General features: G+C 47.7%; 1 protein-coding gene across 1 annotated transcript in view; it reads left to right on the plus strand.

Annotated features, from left to right (window-relative positions):
• Positions 1-21312, plus strand: part of CCDC160 (coiled-coil domain containing 160) — a 283018-nt gene extending 261706 nt beyond the window's left edge. The window contains exon 3 of the mRNA XM_078688567.1: positions 20304-21312. Coding sequence (XP_078544693.1) covers positions 20327-21292 — 966 coding nt within the window. The 5' untranslated portion in view covers positions 20304-20326 and the 3' untranslated portion in view covers positions 21293-21312. The remainder of the gene's footprint in view (positions 1-20303) is intronic.
• Positions 21313-21917: the final 605 nt, after the last annotated feature.

Consider the following 21917-nt stretch of genomic DNA (forward strand, 5'->3'; position numbering starts at 1 on the left):
ACCAAAGGCAGGGGACGTGGAAATAATAATGCCAGATCCTCCGCCACTAACAAGCAGTGACGTCTTGTCACTGCCCCCCGCCCATATAACACTGGTCGGGGGGAGACTCCATCAGTTCCTGCCAGTCTGGGAAAGCATAACCACGGACAGGTGGGTGAGACAACTTATACAACACGGTTATTGTCTAGAACTAACCTCCACTCCACCCAACATACCCCCAAGGCACCGTCATATGTCCGCAGAGCACATGCACTTATTGCAGCAAGAAGTCATATCCATGCTGCAAAAAGGGGCCATAGAGCTCGTGCCTGTAAAACAACAGGGAACAGGGGTGTACTCTCTGTACTTCTTAATCCCAAAAAAGGACGGATCCCTCAGGCCCATTCTAGACCTCAGGCCCCTAAACCAATATATCCTATCAGAACACTTTCACATGCTCACGTTACAGCAAGTTCTGCCGTTGCTCAGTCAAGGAGATTTCTTGGCAACCCTAGATCTAAAGGATGCCTATTTCCACCTTCCCATTCACTTCAGTCACAGGAAATACCTCAGGTTCACCATCAACAACCAGCATTACCAGTTCAAGGTCCTGCCTTTCGGGGTCACTACAGCCCCCAGAGTGTTTACCAAGTGTTTAGCGACAGTGGCCGTGCACCTTCGGACAACATATCCATGTCTATCCGTATCTGGACGACAGGCTAGTACAAGCAAAGTCAGCCCAGCAGTGTGCCAACCACATGTCCCGCACAATCCACCACCTACACAGTCTGGGATTTTCGCTCCATTACCAAAAGTCCCATCTTCAACCCGCACATGTACAGCAGTACCTAGGTGCAGAAATAAACACGCTCGCTGCCACGGCGCACCTGAACTTATCGAGAGTCAACAGCATGCAACTGCTGATTCAGAGATTCAGGCCACAACACTCACTCCCGGCGCAGGTGTTCATGCAGCTGATAGGCATGATGGCCTCCTGCATCTTTATAGTCTCCCATGCGAGGCTACACATGCGTCCGCTTCAGGAGTGCTTAGCACGCCAGTGGAACCAGGCTCAAGGACAGCTAAAAGACCTAGTGTTGGTGACCGGTCGTGCATACAACTCTCTGCATTGGTGGAACACACAAAACCTTTGCAGGGGACGACCGTTCCAAGAGCCTGTACCACAAATAGTACTGACAACAGACGCATCTCTCCAGGGCTGGGGAGCGCATGTCCTCCCATTTACACAGTGCAGGGACTATGGACACCGCAACAGCAGAAGATGCATATCAACTTACTAGAACTGATGACAATCTTCATGGCAATTAAGGCATTCAAGTTGCATCTCTGCAACAAAGTCGTGTTGATCCGGACGGACAACATGACTGCAATGTATTACATCCAAAAGCAAGGGGGGGGCACACTCTCCACAATTGTCACACCTAGCACAATGCATGTGGAAGTGGGCCATTCAAAGGAACATGTTCCTCATGGCGGAACACCTCCCAGGGACGGACAACCAGATGGCGGACTTGCTCAGCAGAAACAGCCATCAGATGCACGAGTGGGAGATACATCCCTCAGTGCTCCAACCATACTTCCGTCGGTGGGGTCATCCAGCGATAGACCTATTCGCCACACACGAAAACGCAAAATGCCGCACCTTCGCCGCCAGGTTCCCACACCCGCCGTCTCAGGGCAATGCGATATGGATGAACTGGTCGAGCAGGTTTGCGTACGCCTTTCCTCCGGCTCCACTCATTCCGCTAGTGGCACGCAAACTGAGACAACACTCCATGACGCTCATCCTGGTTGCTCCAACGTGGGCAAGGCAAGCGTGGTACACCACGTTCCTAGAACTTTCCGTGGTTCCCCATGAGCGCCTACGGCTCACGCCCAGTCTCCTCACTCAGAACCATGGAGACATTCAGCACCCCGATCCGCAACAGTTGAGCCTGGCAATATGGCTCTTGAAGTCATAGAGTTTGGCTACTTAAACCTGCCCCCTGACTGCATGGACATCATAAAGGAGGCTAGGCATCCTACCACAAGGGCCTGCTACGCGGCCAGATGGAAGCGCTTTGTTATCTATTGCTCCAATAATAACATAAATCCGCTGGATGCTTCCACGCAAAATCTTATAAGTTACTTGCTGCACCTATACAAGTGTAATCTAGCGTATAGTTCCATCAGGATACATTTAGCAGCAATGGCAGCTTATCTTCAAAATAGACAGCACCTATCCCTTTTCAGAGTGCCAACCATTAAAGCTTTTATGGAGGGACTGAAAAGGGTCATTCCTCCAAGACACCCGCCTTCGCCTGTCTGGAACCTCAACATCGTCCTCACCAGGCTCATGGGCCCACCATTTGAGCCACTTCACTCTTGTGAGATACAATTTCTCACATGGAAAGTGGCTTTTCTGATGGCTATTACGTCGCTACGACGAGTTAGCGAGCTGCAAGCCCACACTATCGAGAGCCCTTCATTCAGATACATGCTAATAGGGTTGTGCTGCGTACCAACCCTAAATTTATGTCCAAGGTAGTGTCACAGTTCCACATTAACCAAACTATTGAACTACCTGTGTTTTTCCCAAATCCTGATTCAGTGGCAGACAGAGCACTACACACACTAGATGTTAAAAGGGCTCTCCTGTACTACATAGACAGGACTAAATATTTCAGAAAAACTAAACAACTGTTTGTTGCCTTCTCTCCACAGCACAAGGGCAACCCAATTTCTAAATCAGGTATAGCCAGATGGATTGTTAAATGCATCCAGATCTGTTATCAAAAGGCTAAATGCACGTTAACAATCCCCCCAAGAGCGCACTCCACACGCACTCCACACGCAAGTTGGGGGCATCCATGGCTTTCCTAGGTAACATCCCCCTAGAGGACATATGTAGAGCAGCCACATGGACCAACATACACACATTCACCAAGCACTACTGCGTGAATGTCCACTCCAAACAGCAAGCTGCTGTAGGTCAGGCTGTTCTCAAAACTCTTTTTCAGACTGCTGCAGCTGGCACGGGCAACCGCCGCTAAAGAGGGTACTACTATTTATTCTATGCATAGATATAAATTCAGCAGCCCACATGCCTCGAACGGAATATGCTACTTACCAGTATGCATCTGTTCTAGGCATGTAGGGCTGCTGACATTTATATCGCCCGCCCTCCTCCCCGGTGCCTGTCGCAGCTGTAGCATTCAGAATTCACATAATTATTCTCATGCATGGTCATCACTTACTCTATCACACTCCATCTCTGCCACAATGGCGAAAAACAATCTGAGCATGGAGGGGATGCCCATGCGCACTGTAGTCCAGGGAGGAGCCACCTATCTCATGATACTTCGAAGACTCTTCCAGGACAACAATGTGCAATCATCCGGACCCAACACTAGGCGGCGATCTATGCATAGATATAAATGTCAGCAGCCCTACATGCCAAGAACAGATGCATACTGGTAAGTATCATATTCCATTTGGGGCCTAGGACAACAAGGTTTCATGTTTATTTTGTCTTAACCTCATCCATGCTCATGACGAGCTGAGCTTGTCATGAGGCACGGCGCTCAGCTCGTCATGATCCGTGGAACGCTCACACGCGGGGATAATTCCCCTGCTGTGCTGAGCTTTCCACGGGAACGGGTGTGGTCATGACGGGCTCAGCTCGTCATGAGCACACGAGCGCCGTGCCTCATGACGAGCTGAGCCCGTCATGAGCACCGGGGCGCTGCGCGCGTCCCCCGCCCCTCAGCACAGCGGGGGAATTAGCCCCGTACGGAGGGGGTTAAGGACAAGTATGCCCAACTTCCTGCAGCACAAACCCTTTGGCTGCCAGTTTACAGTACCACTTGATGGATCAGGAAAAGCCATTGTTTGCAGTTAAGGTAATATTTGTGTCCAGAAGTGAATGCTGTTCGAACTTTATTTATAGTTCATTAATGCAAAGCCTTTATTATTAGGGTGAGTGTTCTAATGAAATGGTGTAAGCTTAGACTGCACTGCTGACAGCAGCCCCAGTATAAAAATACCTATACACGTTTGAAAAGTTTAACAATATGAGGCAAAGTATAATGCTCACAGAATGCTCTCAGATTAGATGCAAATATTTGCACAAGTTTGAAAGCAAGATTGACGAGTCCTTGCTTTCAAATTAAATGTACACAAAAAACACAACTACGAAAACATGTTTCACTAAACTATAATTAAAGTTTAAGTACCATTTCTTTGGAACATCATCTAGCAAAATGTGTTGAACAAAGCTAGTATTCGCAAAAAAAAATCATTATGGAGAATCTGTGCTACCAGTTTATTATGGGAAACATGAAAATAAACAATCCTTGGCAAAGCCAATACGTCTGACATTGGTAGTAAGCCTTTTGTTTTTGTTAAAGCTGTTCTGGGAGCTGCTAGGCCCTCACCATTATAACAAGCACTGGCAAAAAGCAATACAATTTTACTCTCAAAAAGCACGCCTTGCCACAGTGGTCTCTGGCAATGAAAACAAAATCTTTGTGTGCCGATATGCTCCTTGTGAAAGCAGAAAGCCATCACTCACAGTGAAGCTAATCTATAGGTAGGTTGGTACGTAGGGACAGAATTTTAATAAAAACAAAAGGCTTTAGTTAACTCAAGACCTACTTAAGGGCCCAAGTCTTAAATAAGTGACTACATTGCATCCATTGTGTACGCCCATGCATTAGTGCAGATTTTTTATTTTTTTATTTTTTTTATTTCTTTTTATTAAACAATATGACAATACTAAAGAAAATTTACTCTCAGATGAATGCAATCAATTCCAAAGCATGGGTCGAATTAACTAAATACAGGATCAAATAGCAACAATCAAAAAGTAGGGTCAAGGGGAATCCTGTGCGTCCGAGTCTGCTCTTGTCATGGGCGGTTCGCAGATCTCTCCTCTGTGAGTGTTCCACACTCCCCAGACCTTCCCCCACTTTTACGTGCAACCCCTGGCCACATACACCCACCTCTCCCGGAACATGCACCAATCAAGATCTTCCGACCACTTATTGATGCGGGGCGGCTGGCTGGCGCCCCAGAGTTGAGCAATATTACGCTTGGCCACCATATATGCAAGAGTCACCCACTGTCTTTGGTACACACTCAAGTCAGTCGGCTCCCACACATTCAGCAGACATCTCCGGGCCTCCGGTCAGACCTCCACGCCCAGAACTTCTCTCAACGTTTCGTGGACCTTCGCCCAGTATGCCCGGATTGCGTCACAGTGCCGCAAGATATGCATCAACGTGCCAACCTCTCCACAGCCTCTTCTACAATCTTCACTCTCTGCGCTCCCCATTCGCACCAGAAGGGGCCCCGTTATGTAGGATCTATGCAGTACTTTTAACTGCACAAGCCGGAGCCGCATCTGGATCGCTACCACCTTGGGGGACGACACCACCTCCGACCAGTCCTCGTCATCGAGTTCCAGCCCATCCGCACACCACTGAGCCCTAAGCCGCACCAATGGGTCATCCGAATTGTTGACCAATTTCCTATAGATCAACGAGATGGTTTTCTCGGGTATATGTCCATCAAGCACACAGTCCTCAAGAGGGGATGCCTCCGGAAGCTCCGTGCCCCTAGGGATCTGAGTGGTGAGGGCATGTCAAACCTGCAAGTAACGAAAATACTCATTACGGTGCAGACTATACTGCTGAACAAGGGATTCAAACGTATGTATAAAGTCCTTACCCCAAATGTCTTTAATCTGAGTAATCCCAATGAGATCCCATCTGTCGAAACCCTTGGACCTCCACAAACTGCCCAACCTCTCGGAGTTCAAAAGGGGGGGTTGCGAGCGTCAGTCTGGCCTCCCATCCAAGACACCAGTTGGCTGCGTGCCACACCTGCACCGCATGTGCGGTCGGGCCAGTCAAGGGGAACCTTCCAGGCCGGGCGAACAGGGCTCGATCTACATTAGTGCAGATTTACAGAGTTCATGAATTCACAATTATTCACAGAAGTAGGCCAGGAAATCGTACTCCTACAAAATATTTGTGTACTGCAGTTTAGCACAAGCAAATATACATGTGTAGATTTGCTCATGCGAAAATCTGTTGAGCGTTTTACAAGTTCGCTTTTCCCTCCAACTACTTTTTTTTCCAACCGTGGTAGAACTTTTACTTCTGTGCTTGTCAGGAGTAAATTACAACCTCTCTTAGAAAAGAGCTGGTGAAAACCCCTAAAACATGCACGTTATTAGTTTGCACAGACACCAAAGTGCATTCCAACCCTGAAACTATTGGTTAACCCTACCTCCTGCCCCAGTATGTAGATCCATGGAAAGGTGGCAAAAAGCATGAATTGCTGGAATTCAAACCCTACTATTTTATGAGCCCTGGCATAGGTGACAGGCTATTATCAGAGCACTTATATAATGAGATTGCTGCCTTAATTTATCACCACACTACAAGGCGCCAAAGGGACACATGGATTTTCTTTACAGGACAAGCAGATTTATGAAGCAACCTGTCACATAGACAAGTAGATATTTTATTAAATTCCACACCACTGTGTAGAGGGATTTAAGTACCACCCACACAAATAAGACAGCGCATATGGGTGTACTGTGAAGTTTGCATTTTCTTTACCATGGATTCAGCATCCCTAACTAGATTTCTGATCTAGTGGGCTGCAAATGCACGGAGGGTCGAAAAATGCTTCTACAGTTAAATACCACACATTACACTGTGAATTCAATTGATTTTGAAATTGGTTAGGAATACAATAGAATCTTGAGCAACTAAGTCCCCATATCAATTTTGTAGGAAAAGGATTTTGTATAGCAAATTTAAAACAGCAATGAAAAGGATACAGAACTGGTCAGTGGGTTGTTTGTAGTTGAGGTTGTGTGTGTGGTTGTGGTTGTGTGTGTGTGGTTGTGTGTGTGTGTGTGTGTGTGGTTGTGTGTGTGTGTGTGGTTGGGTGTGTGGTTGTAGTTGTGTGTGTGTGTGGTTGTGTGTGTGGTTGTGCATGCGGTTGTGTGTGTGGTTGTGTGTGTGGTTGTTTGTGTGGTTGTGCGTGTGGTTGTGTGTGTGGTTGTGTATGTGACGAGGTGCTGGCGGTAGCAGTTGCAAACTATTCACTGGAAAATGGTATGGAAATAAATGAGGTCACGACTAAGATAATGAAAGTAAACAACAGAAAACTGAACATTTATAAATATAAATGGTATATGCACAAGCAGCAACTGGAGCAAGTAACGACATATAAATACTTGGGTGTGCTCTTTGATGAAAACTGCACTTTTCAGCAGCAAAAGAAGGATATCGAAAGGAGAAGTAACACCTTACTCATGGCATTGTGGTTGTGTATGTGACAGTGATACTAAAAGCATCTCAAAATAAAGGAAAAAAAACATCGAGTTTGTGGAAAGAGAAAGCACATTGTAAGTCAAACGGGCAGCAGCAAAGCATTAACACAACATGTTCTTTGATGTTTGATGTTCTTTGAGTGAGAACATCAAAGGGGCGCCCTGAAAGTTATTGCGGGCGAAAGTGAAAGTGATCGCAGGCTCTTAATGAGCATGACGAGGTGCCTCTGCTCCTAAGCGCGCGCCCGCGCCCGCGCACATGCACTGCAATCTGTAGCTGGCGGTAGCATTTTTTGAAGCCCTTCTTACTTAAGGTCTGGCCAGACCAGCGCAAGTGCTGGGTCCGGCGAGACCTAAAAATGCCCGCTTATCTAGCTCTACATTCCAAACTACTAAATATAAACAGAGTATTGCTAAAGTTAATTTGGCATGAAAATCAACTATACTGTCTTTTCAGACATGGGCTGGATCATTAGGTATTAAGGTGCAAATGTGCAGTAAACAGTAGTTCTATTGTGCAAACAGGCTATATATGTGCACCAGTAATTTCCATTGTAAACCAAATAACTTCATTATTTACATTTCTAATTGTTACCCTAGCCGCATAGACACTAAATTCTACCAGAGGTCATACGGTGCAAATAAGCTGAAAAAATGCATTCAAGATTTCTCTTGAAGCCATGGGATGTGATTATGATACTTGAACAGTCAATACCAAATATTTTTCGGCAGCAACTAAAAATGTTATAAATTGTCATAGCAGCGGAATCGACTCGCCAGATAAACAAAGAATAAGGGCCTGGCGAGCCGATCTGACTGCAATCTTAAAAAATAGGGTTTTTAAAAAAAATATGCGCTGTATTGTAAGCAATTTTGGACACACGCATACTATATGCAATAAAGATAGTCCAACATTTGGGCAGAATATCTCTCAAAACGTTTTATCAAAGCCATAAAAATCATCAATTCTGCCGGAGTCGTGGAAAGGCTCTATAATATCACCCATTTATAAAGCGGGGATTGGTCTCAAAGTAGTGACTATCGTCTCATTACCTTACAAGATATAGTGGCCAAACGTTTAGCCGGGACGCTCTTGACAGAACTAACGGAATGGGTAACCACAAACCATAAAATTCCGCCAAACCAACCAGGCTTTATGCAAGGGCATATAAAATAATGAATCAACCACTATATCTATGCTTTGTACATTTTAAATCTGCTTTCAATTATGTGCATCGGCAGACTCTTTGGAGGAAGCTGGACAAACAGGGAATATCAACTCGCCTCCTAAAAGCAATTCAATCGCTGTATATACACCCTTGGATTAGAGTCCGAATAGGTGATGGTTCGACCCTTTCAAGGAAAATCCCTACATCTCAGGGGTTAAAACAAGGATGTGTTCTCGCACCATATCTGTTTAACTTGTTTTTAGTAAATTTAACATACTGCTTGGATAAAGAAAATGCTCATCTCCCCAAACTAGTGGGGAAAAAAATATGGAATTTGTTAGATGCCAATGATGTTATACTATTAAGTCAAACTAGGATAGGATTACGACTTATAAACGCAGTTGCAAACTATTCACTGGAAAATGGTATGGAAATAAATGAGGTCACGACTAAGATAATGAAAGTAAACAACAGAAAACTGAAAATTTATAAATATAAATGGTATATGCACAAGCAGCAACTGGAGCAAGTAACGACATATAAATACTTGGGTGTGCTCTTTGATGAAAACTGCACTTTTCAGCAGCAAAAGAAGGATATCGAAAGGAGAAGTAACACCTTAATCATGGCATTTCAAACATTGCAACTGCCAACTATTACAAATGGTAGTGAAGCGTTATGTGGTAGGGACTCTGCAGCTTTAAATAATGCAATTTCTAAAATATTCAAGCTCCTTTTTTGCCTGCCGAGCAATGCGTCCGCAACCCAAATCAGATTAGAATTTGGGGTATCTAACCAGCTTATTGCAAGAAAGGGTCAGTATATAAAAGTGTGGAAGAGAATAAAATCAAACCGATCAAACCCAATATGTCGATGGCTTTTCCAAGAATTACAAGCCAATCCTAAATTACAGTATTGGAAATATTTATAATCGGCTTTAATTGAGTATTTAGCACATTAAATTTGAGACATGTACATAAGGCCAGAGTCTTTTAAAAACTCATTAATAAAACAACGAAACAATTATCACCACTGAAGAACAAAGAATCTTTTTCAAAATGGAATCATGCATGGATGATTCTGAGTGAACCTAAAACAACTAAGTCCCAAAATTGCTTAGAAATACCGTGGACTTTAAAACAAACTTTTTTTCTTCACTAAAGCTCGTTTTGGCCTTCTTCCAGGGTTATCGCATGCAGTGCCATGGCAATGTACAACAAAATCTATGCACTGTAGACTATGCAAAAAGGGAGAGGAAAACATTATTCACGTAATTTGCATATGCCCAGACTTGATGGAAGAAAGAAGAAGGCTACTACTGAATACATTTAATAACCGTGGATTTCAAACTTGTAGGCAAGCACTTATAAGATGTTCTAATACAACAGATATAGATTTGAATGTTGCTTTTGTTAAATTCATGCTACTGGCAAAAAATAAATTAGTTTCTGATGATTAGTCTGATGTAAACTTAGAAGAAGAAACCTAGGAAAAATTGCTCTTGTGTTTATAATAGTAGAAATAGGAAATAATGCCTGTGTTTTGTTGTTTTTAGATATGTTGGAATAGTACTAAACACCGAAGAAGAATCGTAATGTTGTAAAACAAATATTACGTTATTTTTTCCTAGTATATACATTTTTTAGAGTGCTGAAATGTTAAATGTGTATATTGTATGATTTTAAATAATCAAATAAAGTATTCATTCATACTCTGCATGAGTATAGCGACATTTCATTGGTTAATTAAAACATAAAGTTAGGGTGCGCATTAATGCCTGTTTTGATTTATGCTTTGTGTCTCAGATGCACAAGTTACTACTTGTGTAACGATATATCTGTAAGAGACATTAGTTAGTGATAGATTCCTTACCTTACACATTAGTGATAGATTCCTTTCCTTAGAATATCCCAAGGCGTCAGACTGGATCTGGAAAATTTTGCGTAGCAATACCCCTGCGCCGGAATGACGTCGTCGGAGTACTTAGACGCCGCCCTCGCGCACTGACGTCAGTTCTGATACACAGCTTTTCCGCGCCAGATACGCAGAGCCATGATAGAACCAACACTGGTGCCATGAAACTAGGGCCCTGAAAGGTCTCTTCTGTGTCCCTAAAATACACCGGGCAAGGATGGGAGGCAGATCTTTCTCCCTCCTAGGCCCGAAACTCTGGAATTCCCTTCCCCAACCGCTCCGTCTTGAAAATAGGTACTCTTACTTTCGCAAAGCCATCAAGACCTGGCTTTTTAACCAGTGACCTCTTCAGGTCTCCCATTCATAACCCTTTCATGTCCCTCTAGTTCAAAATTTCTGCTTAGCGCCGGGAAGCCCTTTCTGGGTATCTGTCGCGCTCTATAAGCCCAATAAATAAATAAATAAATAAAAGGTGACGACCTTAACCCTAGATATTGGTTCGCAGAACGGGGAGGATGGGTGAGTCGGTAAGGAATCTATCACTAACTAATGTCTCTTACAGATATATCGTTACACAAGTAGTAACTTGTGCATCTGAAAGAGACACGTTAGTGATAGATTCCTTACCTTAGAATAGATACCCCACCAATACCAACCCCGGTGGTGGGTCTGCGAACCAATAATCACACCAGAAAGTCCTGGAGGACGGAACGGCCAAAGAAGCCATCCCTCCGGACTTGGCTGTCCAGGCAGTAGTGTCTCGCAAACGTGTGCAGCGAGGCCCACGTAGCTGCCTGACAAATGTCCTGCAAGGGCACTCCTCGGCCCAGGGCAGACGTAGTCGCCGTGGCCCGAGTGGAATGAGCCCTCAGCCCAACAGTTCCTTCTTAGCCAAGGAGTAACACGCCTGGATGCACAAGATGATCCACAAGAGATGGTCCGCTTGTGCACCGCCCATCCCTTCTTAGCACCCACGTAACCAACAAAGAGTTGGTCATCCACCCGGAACTGGCGTGTGCGATCCAGATAGTAAGAGAGCGCACGTTTTGGGTCCAGACGGTGGAGCCTCTCTTCCTCTTTCGAGGGATGCGGAGGTGGGAAGAAGGTGGGCAAGGTGATGGACTGCCCGATGTGTAAGGCCGTGACAACCTTGGACAGGAAAGAGGGTCTCGTCCGCAACACAACCTTTTCCGGATGGACAGAGAGGAAAGGAGGTGTGGAAGAAAGCGCCTGGAGCTCACTCACACACCTGGCAGAGGTGATGGCAACCAGGAAAGCAGTCTTCAAAGTAAGATGACGGAGAGGACAGTTATGGAGTGGCTCAAAGGGAGCTCACATTAGGTAAGTAAGTACAAGGTTCAAGTCCCACTGGGGCATCACGAAAGGAACAGGAGGAAACGTGTGTGATACCCTTCAAAACCTATTTACAATTGGGGACTTGAACAAAGATGCCTGATCAGGTAGCCTTAAGAAGGCGGAAAGGGCAAAAAGGTAGCTCTTGATAGTGCCCAGAGCAGAGCCCTGCTGGGCAAGAGAAAGAAGGAAGAGGAGAACCTCAGAGAGGGGGGCAGAGAGTGGATCCACAGCCTTTGCTGTGCACCATGCCACAAATCTGTTCCACCTACAGGCGTATACCGACTTTGTGGAGGGACGCCTGGCTGCCAGAATGACATTACAGACTTCAGGAGGCAAGTCAAATGGCCTCAACTGTCGCCGCTCAATCTCCAAGCTTGTAGGTGGAGACTGGACAGGTTCGTGTGGAGGACCGTCCCCTGCTGCTGCGACAGAAGGTCCTCCTGAAGAGGCAGACGAATCGGGGGATCGACAGACATGCTGAGTAGCTCTGGATACCAATATCTTCGTGCCCAGTCCGGAGCCACAAGGATAACCTGGGCCCGGTCGCGCCTGATCTTCTTCAGCACTCTGGGCAGAAGTGGATAGGCGGAAAGGCGTACAATAGACCGCAACTCCACTCGCGACGAAAAGCGTCTCCGAGCGAGTGCCGCCTTGGAAATTCCAACACGCAAAACTGATGACATTGCGCGTTCTCTTCGGTGGCGAATAGATCTAACCAAGGCTCTCCCCACTGCTGAAAGAGACCTTGCGCCACTTCCGAGTTCAGACGCCATTCGTGATCCATCATGCACCGACGGCTGAGTTTGTCCGCCCTGGCGTTCGGAGAACCTGCCAGGTGTTGAACCACCAGGGTCACGCCCTGATGTTCCAGCCACTGCCAGGGGCGCAGAGCCTCCTGGCATAGGGTCCACGACCCCACCCGCCCTGTTTGTTGCAGTACCACATGGCGGTGGTATTGTCCGTGAACACCTGCACTACACTCCCCCTGACAGAGGGGAGGAATGCCTTCAGTGCAAGCCCGCAGCTCCAGAAGGTTGATGTGGAGCTGGGACTCCGCCGGAGACCAGAGGCCTCTGATGTCCGCCTCTCCCATGTGGCCCCCCCAGCCCTGGAGGGACGCGTCCGTCACAACTACGTGCTCCAGTTGGGGTAGGGAGAGGGATCTGCCACTGACCCAATCGCGGTCCGTGAGCCACCACCGCAACTGTCTTGCAGTGCCCTCCGAGATCAAGACATGGTCGGAAAAGTTGCCCTGATGCTGGGCCCACTGAAACTTCAGATCCCACTGCAGAGCCCGCATCCGCCACCGGGCGTGATGCACCAGAAGGATGCAGGAGGCCATCAGCCCCAGAAGCCGCAGCGTCAACCTGACCGAGACTCGGGATAAAGGCTGAAAGATCGGAATCTGAGCCTGAATATCCCGAACCCGCTGTTCGGGAGGATAAACCCAAAACTGCGCTGATGAAGAGGAGCTTCTGAGAGGGACACAGGTGTGACTTCGGCACATTGATGGAGAACCCCAGCAGGTGCAGGAGATCGGCCGTAGTCTGGAGGTGGCTGACGACTGTCTAGGGCGAGCCCGCCTTCAACAACCAGTCGTCGAGGTAGGGGAAGACTGACACTCCTAACCTGCGCAGATGAGCTGCGACCACCGCCATCACTTTCGTGAACACCCGTGGGGCGCTTGTAAGGCCGCAGGGGAGCACGGTAAACTGAAAGTGCTCGTGGCCTACCGTGAACCGCAGGTAATGCCGGTGGGCCGGCAGGACGGGGATGTGAAAATAAGCGTCCTGCAAGTCCAACGCTACCATCCAGTCTCCGGGGTCCAGGGCAGCTAAGACCTGAGCCAAAGTCAGCATCTTGAACTTCTCCTTCCAGAGGAAGCCGTTGACGTTCCGTAGGTCCAAGATAGGGCGTAGGCCCCCTTTGCCCTTCTTGGGTACCAGAAAGTAGTGGGAGTAACAACCACACCCTACTTCTGGCCCAGGAACGCGCTCGATGGCCCCCTTGGCCAAGAGGGCCGTAACTTCCTCTTGCAGAAGTTGCAAGTGATCCCCCGACACGCGGTGGAATTGCGGTGGCATGGCTGGAGGGGTCGTCTCGAAGGGGAGGGAGTATCCCATTCGGACGATTTACAGCACCCACCTGTCCGACGTGACAGTGCGCCAGTGGAAGAGGTGATGGGGAACCCTGCCCCCCACTGGCGTCACATGGGCCTGAAAGCACGGACTAGGAGGGTTTTGAGGCAGGTGCTGCAGGGGAAGGTGTGGACTGGCCTCGCCCTTGTCCCCGACCGCCGCCACAGCGGTTTCCACGGGCGCCACCGTGCTGTGTAGCAGTCTGCGGTGCGTGGCTGGCAGCACGTGTGGGAGCGCCCCTTCCTTGGCCACGAAAGGAGCGAAAGGCACCCGTTTGCTGGCGTGGGGCCGAGAGGCCCAAGGACTTGGCCGTAGCCCTGGAGTCCTTAAAACGCTCAAGCCAAATAGGCGACGGCCATCAAACGGCATGTCCAGGAGTGTGGCTTGGACATCGGCCGAAAATTTGGCGGACCTCAACCAGGCGTGGCGGCGAACCGCCACCGTCGTTGCCATCGCTCTGCCCAGTGAGTCCGTGGTATCCAGCCCACACCGGATGGAATAGCGCGCTGCATCTCGACCCTCCGCAAGGGCTTGGGCGAGTTTAGCCCGGGCCTCCTCCGGACATTGTGGCAGCACGTCCGCGACCGTGCCCCACAGGGTGTGGGTGCAGCGGCCCAAGAGGCATGCGGTATTGACTGACCGCAGTCCCAAGCTCAGGGACGAGCACAATTTCTTTCCGAATTGTTCGTACCTCTTGGATTCCCGATCGGGCGGAGCCGTCGGGAATGCGGTCTGGGATGACCGGGCTCTCGGGGGTGGGATGGGTGGACAAAAATCAAGGGTCGCCCGGGGCTGGGCGGTAGCGTCTGGCCACGTTCCTATCCACAGGTTGACCTGTAGCGGGCTTGGACCAAGTGCCCACAAGAACGTCACACAAGGCCTCATTAAACGGCAGCAGAGGCTAAGTGGAGCATGCCTGCGGTTTAAGGACCTCAGTGAGGAGGTTAGTCTTCACGGCCGCAGCGGGAAGCGTCAGGCTCAAGGCCTTGGCTGCCCGCGTCAACACTACACTGTAGGCAGCCCCCTCCTCCGTAGCCACGGTGGGAGGGGAGACAAATCCAGTGTCTGGCGAAGTGTCCGTTCCACTGGCCTCCCCAAGCTCATATGTCCAGTCCTGTTGAGACTGGCACACCTGTGCCAGAGGGTCCATAGACCTCTCCCAATCACCCTCATCACCCATCTCCTGTAGTTCAGGGTCAACAGATGGGGCCGGTTCGTGGAAATAGAAATCTCCAAACGACGTCGAGAGCGGCGCGCTCGGCGCCGCTCTGGTGCCGGAACCGAATCGAGGGTAGGAGTGGGGACGGCGTTGCCCGAAGGCGGCACCATGGGGACACCCGCAGGGCCGGCGAGGTCGAGAGGTCGACCGGCGACGACCCGGATCCGGAAGTGGATCCAGCGAGGGCCTGCAGCACCGGGACCGAAGTCGCCAATGGCGCCGGGGCCGGAGCACCCGACGGCGTCGGAGCCAAAGCACCCGACCCGCTAGGCCCTCCAGCTGGGACCGTTGGGCCCGGAGGCGCCACGGAACCCAGCGGAGCAGGGAGGGACCTCATGGCCATGAGGTACCACTCGACCTCCTCTGGCGTCGCACCGTGCCCAGGGACCGGAAGGTGTGGGGCAGGTGGCGACGTCCACGACTCCGTCTGAGCGGCGTGGGTGAAGTCACCCGAAGCCCCGGCCGCGTCATGCGAGCGTCGGGGTGGGTCGGGAGACCGATGACGTCTCTCCGACCTCTCATGCCTCTTACCTGAGGAGGATCCTGAAGACCGATGCCGACTCTCGGAGCTACGAGGGCTCCGACCCCGCGACCTGTCCCTCGACCTCCTGTGGGACCCGGACCTGGAGCGGCGCGGGGCCGACTGCCGAAGCTCCAGTCGCTTGCGGCACCGCTCCCGCCTAGCCGCCTAGCCTTGGACGTCAGGGCCCGGCAGTCGGAGCAGGTGCGGTTGTCGTGGTCGAGGCCTAGACACTGAAGGCAATGGGGGTCGGTGGCCGACATCAGTCGGTTGCATTTGGAACAGGGTTTGAACCCGGGCATCCCTACCGGCACCGTAGGAGTCGAAGATTAGAGTAGAGAAATGATCAAAAAGTCTAGTCAAAAAATGACTAAGGGGTAGAGCTTCTCCGGATCTGCGCTAGCTGGCGCGGAAAAAAGAAGAACTGACGTCAGCGTGCGAGGGCGGCATCTAAGTACTCCGACGACATCATTCCGGCGCTGACGACGCCGACGATGGACGCGGAGCCGCGGACGACGCCTGCCGCCGTGCACGGGTATTGCTACGCAAAATTTTCCGGATCCAGTCTGACGCCTGGGGATATTCTAAGGTAAGGAATCTATCACTAACGTGTAAGGTAAGGAATCTATCACTAACGTGTCTCTTTCAGATGTGAAGGTTGTTAAAGGAAATGGATGTCAGTTGCTTCTAAGTATACATACATACACACACTTTAGTCACTATGGGTCCACTGATCTCTTGTTCGATTCAATAATTGGCCCCACTAGACCTGCCAAAGAAAGGAAGACCTTGTGCCTTGTTGGGTTCCATAATAAGCTTCTTCCGCTGAGAACCAGTGAGGCTTAAGTGGGGCACGGGCCTCTGTTACCTTTGAGGGTGCACAACAACTGCCTCCTCTCAAGCACACATGCCTACATTCAAATGTCTGTCTTTTGACAAGTGGGGGAAAGCCCCACGTGTGTAGACTCTTCGAAATGCTGATCTTCCGCGGCTTTTGTTACATGTATCAACTTTGCAATCCATTTTACCTTGCATGTCACCAGCAAGTAGGTCAGAGTTAATAGGTTGATGCATATCTGCTCTTCAGTACCTTGACTCCATAGTAAGGAACAATGCCACATTTTAACAATACTTCACAAATGGGTTTCCATTAAAAATCACGCCTCTAACATATATTTAAAACTGAGAGATACAAAAACAAAGGTGGGCTGTGGACTTTAACAAATTGCTGCACCCACACTGTTATACTCCTGAGTCAGTCAATATGGAAAGTATGTTTAATACCATGTGCGCTACCCTATATGCACTCTCTGCCCAAAAGCATGCTCTCTACTCATAGGAAAATCATTACAGACATTATAGCCAGAGGTGCAACACATACAAAAAAGTTCAAGGTGAATCGTGTAGACCAATTTGTAACATAGCTCTTCAGCACCTTGCAAAGACAGCAGCAAATTTATTTGTTGCTTAGACCATACCAAAAAAAGTTTAACAGCAAATACTTCACAAAGCATTCAAGGTCGATCACAGTCTTTGCTGCTCTTAAGAGTTGGAGTATCTTTCTGGTTATCGTTAGTGTTTACAGACAACATAATCCCTTTCGCCACAATCCTTTGCTCTGAAGAAGTCCACTGTTTGTTGGACGAAACGCGTTGGCTGGCCTTATCAGCATTTTAAAAGAAGTATCAATACCATATGGCCTTTGACAATATTGAATGGAAGTATATATAAGCAGTCTTGGCCAGACTGGGTTTTGGTGATAACTTTTGAGCATGGGTGAGGTTGTTGTACACTGCACCGCTTCCGAGGGTCCGTGTCAATGGTGCCCTCCCCAGGGAGTTTCAATTATGGCGGGGCACGAGGCAGGGCTGTCTGCTCTCCCCGACATTGTTCGCCTTGGCGCCGTTGGAAGCCTGGATACGGAGGGATCCCACAGTGTGGGGTATTGACCTAGGGGGCGGATGGTAAGAGCATATATCTTTATACGCTGATGATGTTCTACTCTATGTCCAAAGACCGTCCGACTCTATCCTTAGACTCATGCCGATCCTGCGCTCGTTTGGCGAGTACTCCGGTTATTGCATTAACTGGGACAAGTCACTAGGTCATTTGATGGCAGGACCTCCGCCGAACTTATTCGAGGTGTGTCGGGGGCTGGTCTGGAAAGAGACCTTCCGCTACATAGGTATATGGATCACGAAAACGGGGGAGGAGTTCATGCGTTTGAATGTACACGCTCAACAGGAGAGGCTACGAGGGGACGTCGAGCATTGGAGAACTCTCCCGGTCTCCTTGATGGGACGCGCCGTCCTCTTTAAAATGATGGCCCTTCCTCGCTTGCTCGATGCTCTGCAAAGTGCTCCCTTTCCAGTTCCGGAGAGGATCTTCCGGGCGATCGAATCAGAGCAGCGCACACTTCTTTGGGGAGGGGGGTGCCCGAGAATTGCACTGAAGAAGCTCCAGTGGGGGGATGTATGAGGGGGGGCTCGCCGTCCCAGACATTCGGCTCTACTATTGGGCGGCACAGTTAGTCAACATCAATGGGTTGGTGTTCGCTGCGATGGATGAACCGGCATATAGGGTGGACCGCATGGTCTTTGGGGGGATACCTACCTGGACGCCCTTTACCACAAGGGTAGACGCAGTCTGCCTTTGCCACCTCAAACGGCCACAGTTGTGGAGACGTGGAAACAGGCAACTAAACTGCTGGGTTGGGAAGCAAAGCTTACAGCACAAACCCCACTATGGGCCGGGAATTATCTACCTGAGGTTGCTAAATTGAAGGGCCTTCGTAAGTGGAGCCTAATTGGCATTGATGTGTTGGGCGATGTCTGGAAAAGAGGGGACATGCTAGAGTTTACTACCCTGCAGGCAGAATTCCAAATGGGAAAGGGGGAGTTCCTTCACTACCAGCAGCACCGACATGCCCTGTACCAACATCTGCACCATGGGGAACAACTACCAGAATATGCCCCACTGGAAGATAGATTATTGCTTGATCCCATGATAGATAAAGCCATTTCCCTCACGTACAAAAAGCTAATTAATAACATAGCTGATCCCCTGGGGCCTCTACGCGAAAAATGGGAGTCCGAGGTTGGGTTGTTGGAGGAAGACGATTGGAGGCAGGCCCTACAGAGTTCCCGACAAGTGGCAATCCGCCCCCGTTTAGGCTTGTCAAGCTGCACATCCTGTACCGCTCCTACACCCCACGCATGACACAATACCGTATAGGTTACGTTGACTCAGAGTTCTTTCTGAGGGGCTGTGGAGAGGTGGGAACCTTCTTCCATATTTTGTGGGACTGCGCCAGGATCCGGACATACTGGTCCAGACTGGTGGACATAATGTCTGAAGTGGTCGGCACTGAGGTTCCACTGGAGGCCCGACGGCACATCTTAGGAGTTACGAGTGACATTACATGGCCTAAGTGGGCAAAGATCTGGCTGGCATTAGAGAGCATGGTTGCCAAAAGAAATATAGCGAGACTATGGGGTAGTAATGTTTTACCAACAGTGGAAGACTGGGAAAAGGACTTAGATTGGTGCCAAAGAGTTGAAAAAGTGATATAAAAGTAGAGGGTGTCCCAAGAAATGGGAGAAAATATGGGCGGCATGGAGAATTTACTGGAAACCCAGTCTGTCTCCGAAACCTGCTAGCAATATGTATGTATCTTTGTCTTTGTATGCAGATCGAAATGTTCGGAATTGTATTATAAATGACCTTGCCTTCTGTATGTCCACATACTATCTGATGCTTTACAGTATGCAACTGTTTTTGGAGCCTGTTATTTTAATAAAAAGATTTTTTTTTAAAAAGTATCAATAAAAGAAGAATATAATGGAATTCATGAGAATCCGTTGTGACTAATTCTCTAAATTGTTGTGATTATCTTGAACTTTTTTTGTATGTGGTGCACCTCTGGCTATAATGTCTGTACATGTTTAAAACTTGAAACCATATTGAATGGCGAAAGGGATTATGTTGTCCGTAAACACTAACGATAACCAGAAAGATACTCCATCTCTTAAGAACAGCAAAGAATGTGATAGACCTTGAATGCTTTGTAAGATTTTTGCTGTTAGACTTTTTTGGTATGTTCTAAGCAATGAATACATTTGCTGCTGTCTTTGCAAGGTGCTGAAGAGCTGTGTTACAAATTGGTCTACACAATTCAACTGCCTAATTTTATACAGTGCTTTTCCCTTCGGTTTATATATGAGAGGCCTGCCCTTCAAATCAGCAACACTGTCACGTGATCAAATGCCATGAATGGGAGATGTAAAGTAAAATGCCTGACATCCCACCTCAGAGGTTCTAGTCTTATAATCAGTATGTACTAGTAAAAATCACAAAGTTTCAACTGCTTCATAAATGCTGAAATGCTTTGTTAAAGCGGGCAAGGAAGGCAAATTCGGCACAACCATGTTACTAGCATTTCTTTTGTCTGGAGTAGTACAGTATCCAATTGTTGCTGTTGGCATGAGATGTGTATTGACTTAAGGGTATACTAGAATGCAGGAATACCTTTCCCTTCTGTACATTTTAAAGTTTTATTATGCAGGTCCTCCTCAGTGTCATGCTTAGAAATGTTATTGCATACTTGTAGCCACAGGTCCAATGTGTTCTGTAAGTAACATTTTCTTTTCATCTACAGGGCACCTAGATCACACATGAAAGATGGCCAGAGAAGAACATTGGGTAGAAAGACTATTTTCTCCGCAGTTTACTGTGGATGACTTTTTTGAGCCACCTGGTGAAGATACCATGACCTTTCAGAAACGTTCTAAAGAAAGAGCAAAGAAAGTAGAGAGAATTTACAATTTAGCTACAAAAAAGATCCAAGAAAAAGAAAAGCGAAAAAGAAAGGAGTACATTTCCAAAATGATTGTTGATGAGTGTGAACCAAAATTATATGAAAAAAACCCAGACAGCAAAACTATGACTACAGTATCTAAAAGCACCTCCCTCTATTCGGGGGATTCTAATTTTGGTAGCGGCACAGAGGATTATGAAGATATATGTATCTGGAAATCAAAAGATTTGGCCACTCTTCGGCAAGAAATGAGAAAGAAGCACTATGAATCAAAAACTCAAAACATTCAGCTAGTCAACCTGAATTCAGAAATAGTAGTACTGAAAAATAAACTTAAGAAGACAGAGGAAGCCTATGAAAATGTACAACGAGCGATTACTCTGTCGAAACGAAAATCCCAGTGCTATGCTCTCCATGTGCAGCAATTGGAAAAGGATAATTTTAAAAAAGATCTTGAACTTCAAGCTGTAAAGGAAGAACTGAGAGAAAAATCCAAAGATGTTAGTAATTTAAGTAGGGACCTTCATAAGGCAAAAATTGAGATTCAGAGCTTGGTTCTACAAAACAAAGATCTCCAAAAACAAAGTATTCAGTTAAAACAGCAACACGAGATTCAAAATGTGGCATTCATAGAAAAAGAGAAATTGCAGTACAGTTTGCATTTAAAAAAATTACACCAGGAAATGCAAACCATCAGGGAGGAAATGAATAGTGAGAAACTCCTGCATGCTCGAAATCTTAGCGCATTAGAACTACTGAGAAAACATTTTTCATCACTCCCTACTTCTAAAGCATCTAATACTTGTAAAGTACATTTTTTGCAAGAGTAAAATAAAGCAAAATACCTATTTTTCTGTATATAGTTAACCATGCCTATGTAATAAACAAACTACTTGAAAACATGATGTAAATATACTTGTCAGAACCCCTTTCAGAGGACCACAGTGCAAGCAGGGTTGTGCCTCCTGGGCCCAACCATGGGGTTGAGGACTTTCTATGGATCCTAACCAACTGGGCCAAGTACTCCTTCAGCATTTCAGTCTCAGTGGTAGACGAGGACGAGCAGTCCACGGTTCCCTCTGGGGCGGGAGGTGGATACAGATTATTGGGCAATGGCTCACAACTCCGAGCGTGCAGCAGCAATAAATCAATGCCCAGCCAAATACTCACTTTTATAAAAAAGAGAAATATTTTGTTTTTAACTCTACTCAATCAAAGGAAGAATAGGATATTCATAAACAAAAACACGTTTCCCCTTGAGGTCGAAGCTCTAGTATTTAAAAGGTTGTTCTGTATCTCACTCTTTCCTTGCAGTGCAATTGGGGTTATTTCTCTATTCACTGATGGCCATTTCGCAAGTCTCTTGAAGTCAAGCCAAAAGTCTCTTAGCAGCACAGTGCTTCTAGCAGAGAGTCCAAGTGTAGGCCCAAAACAAGTCTTACCCGCACCGGCAGG

The sequence above is a fragment of the Lissotriton helveticus genome, chromosome 4_1, assembly GCF_964261635.1.
Source record: "Lissotriton helveticus chromosome 4_1, aLisHel1.1, whole genome shotgun sequence".
NCBI classification, from domain to species: Eukaryota; Metazoa; Chordata; class Amphibia; order Caudata; family Salamandridae; genus Lissotriton; species Lissotriton helveticus.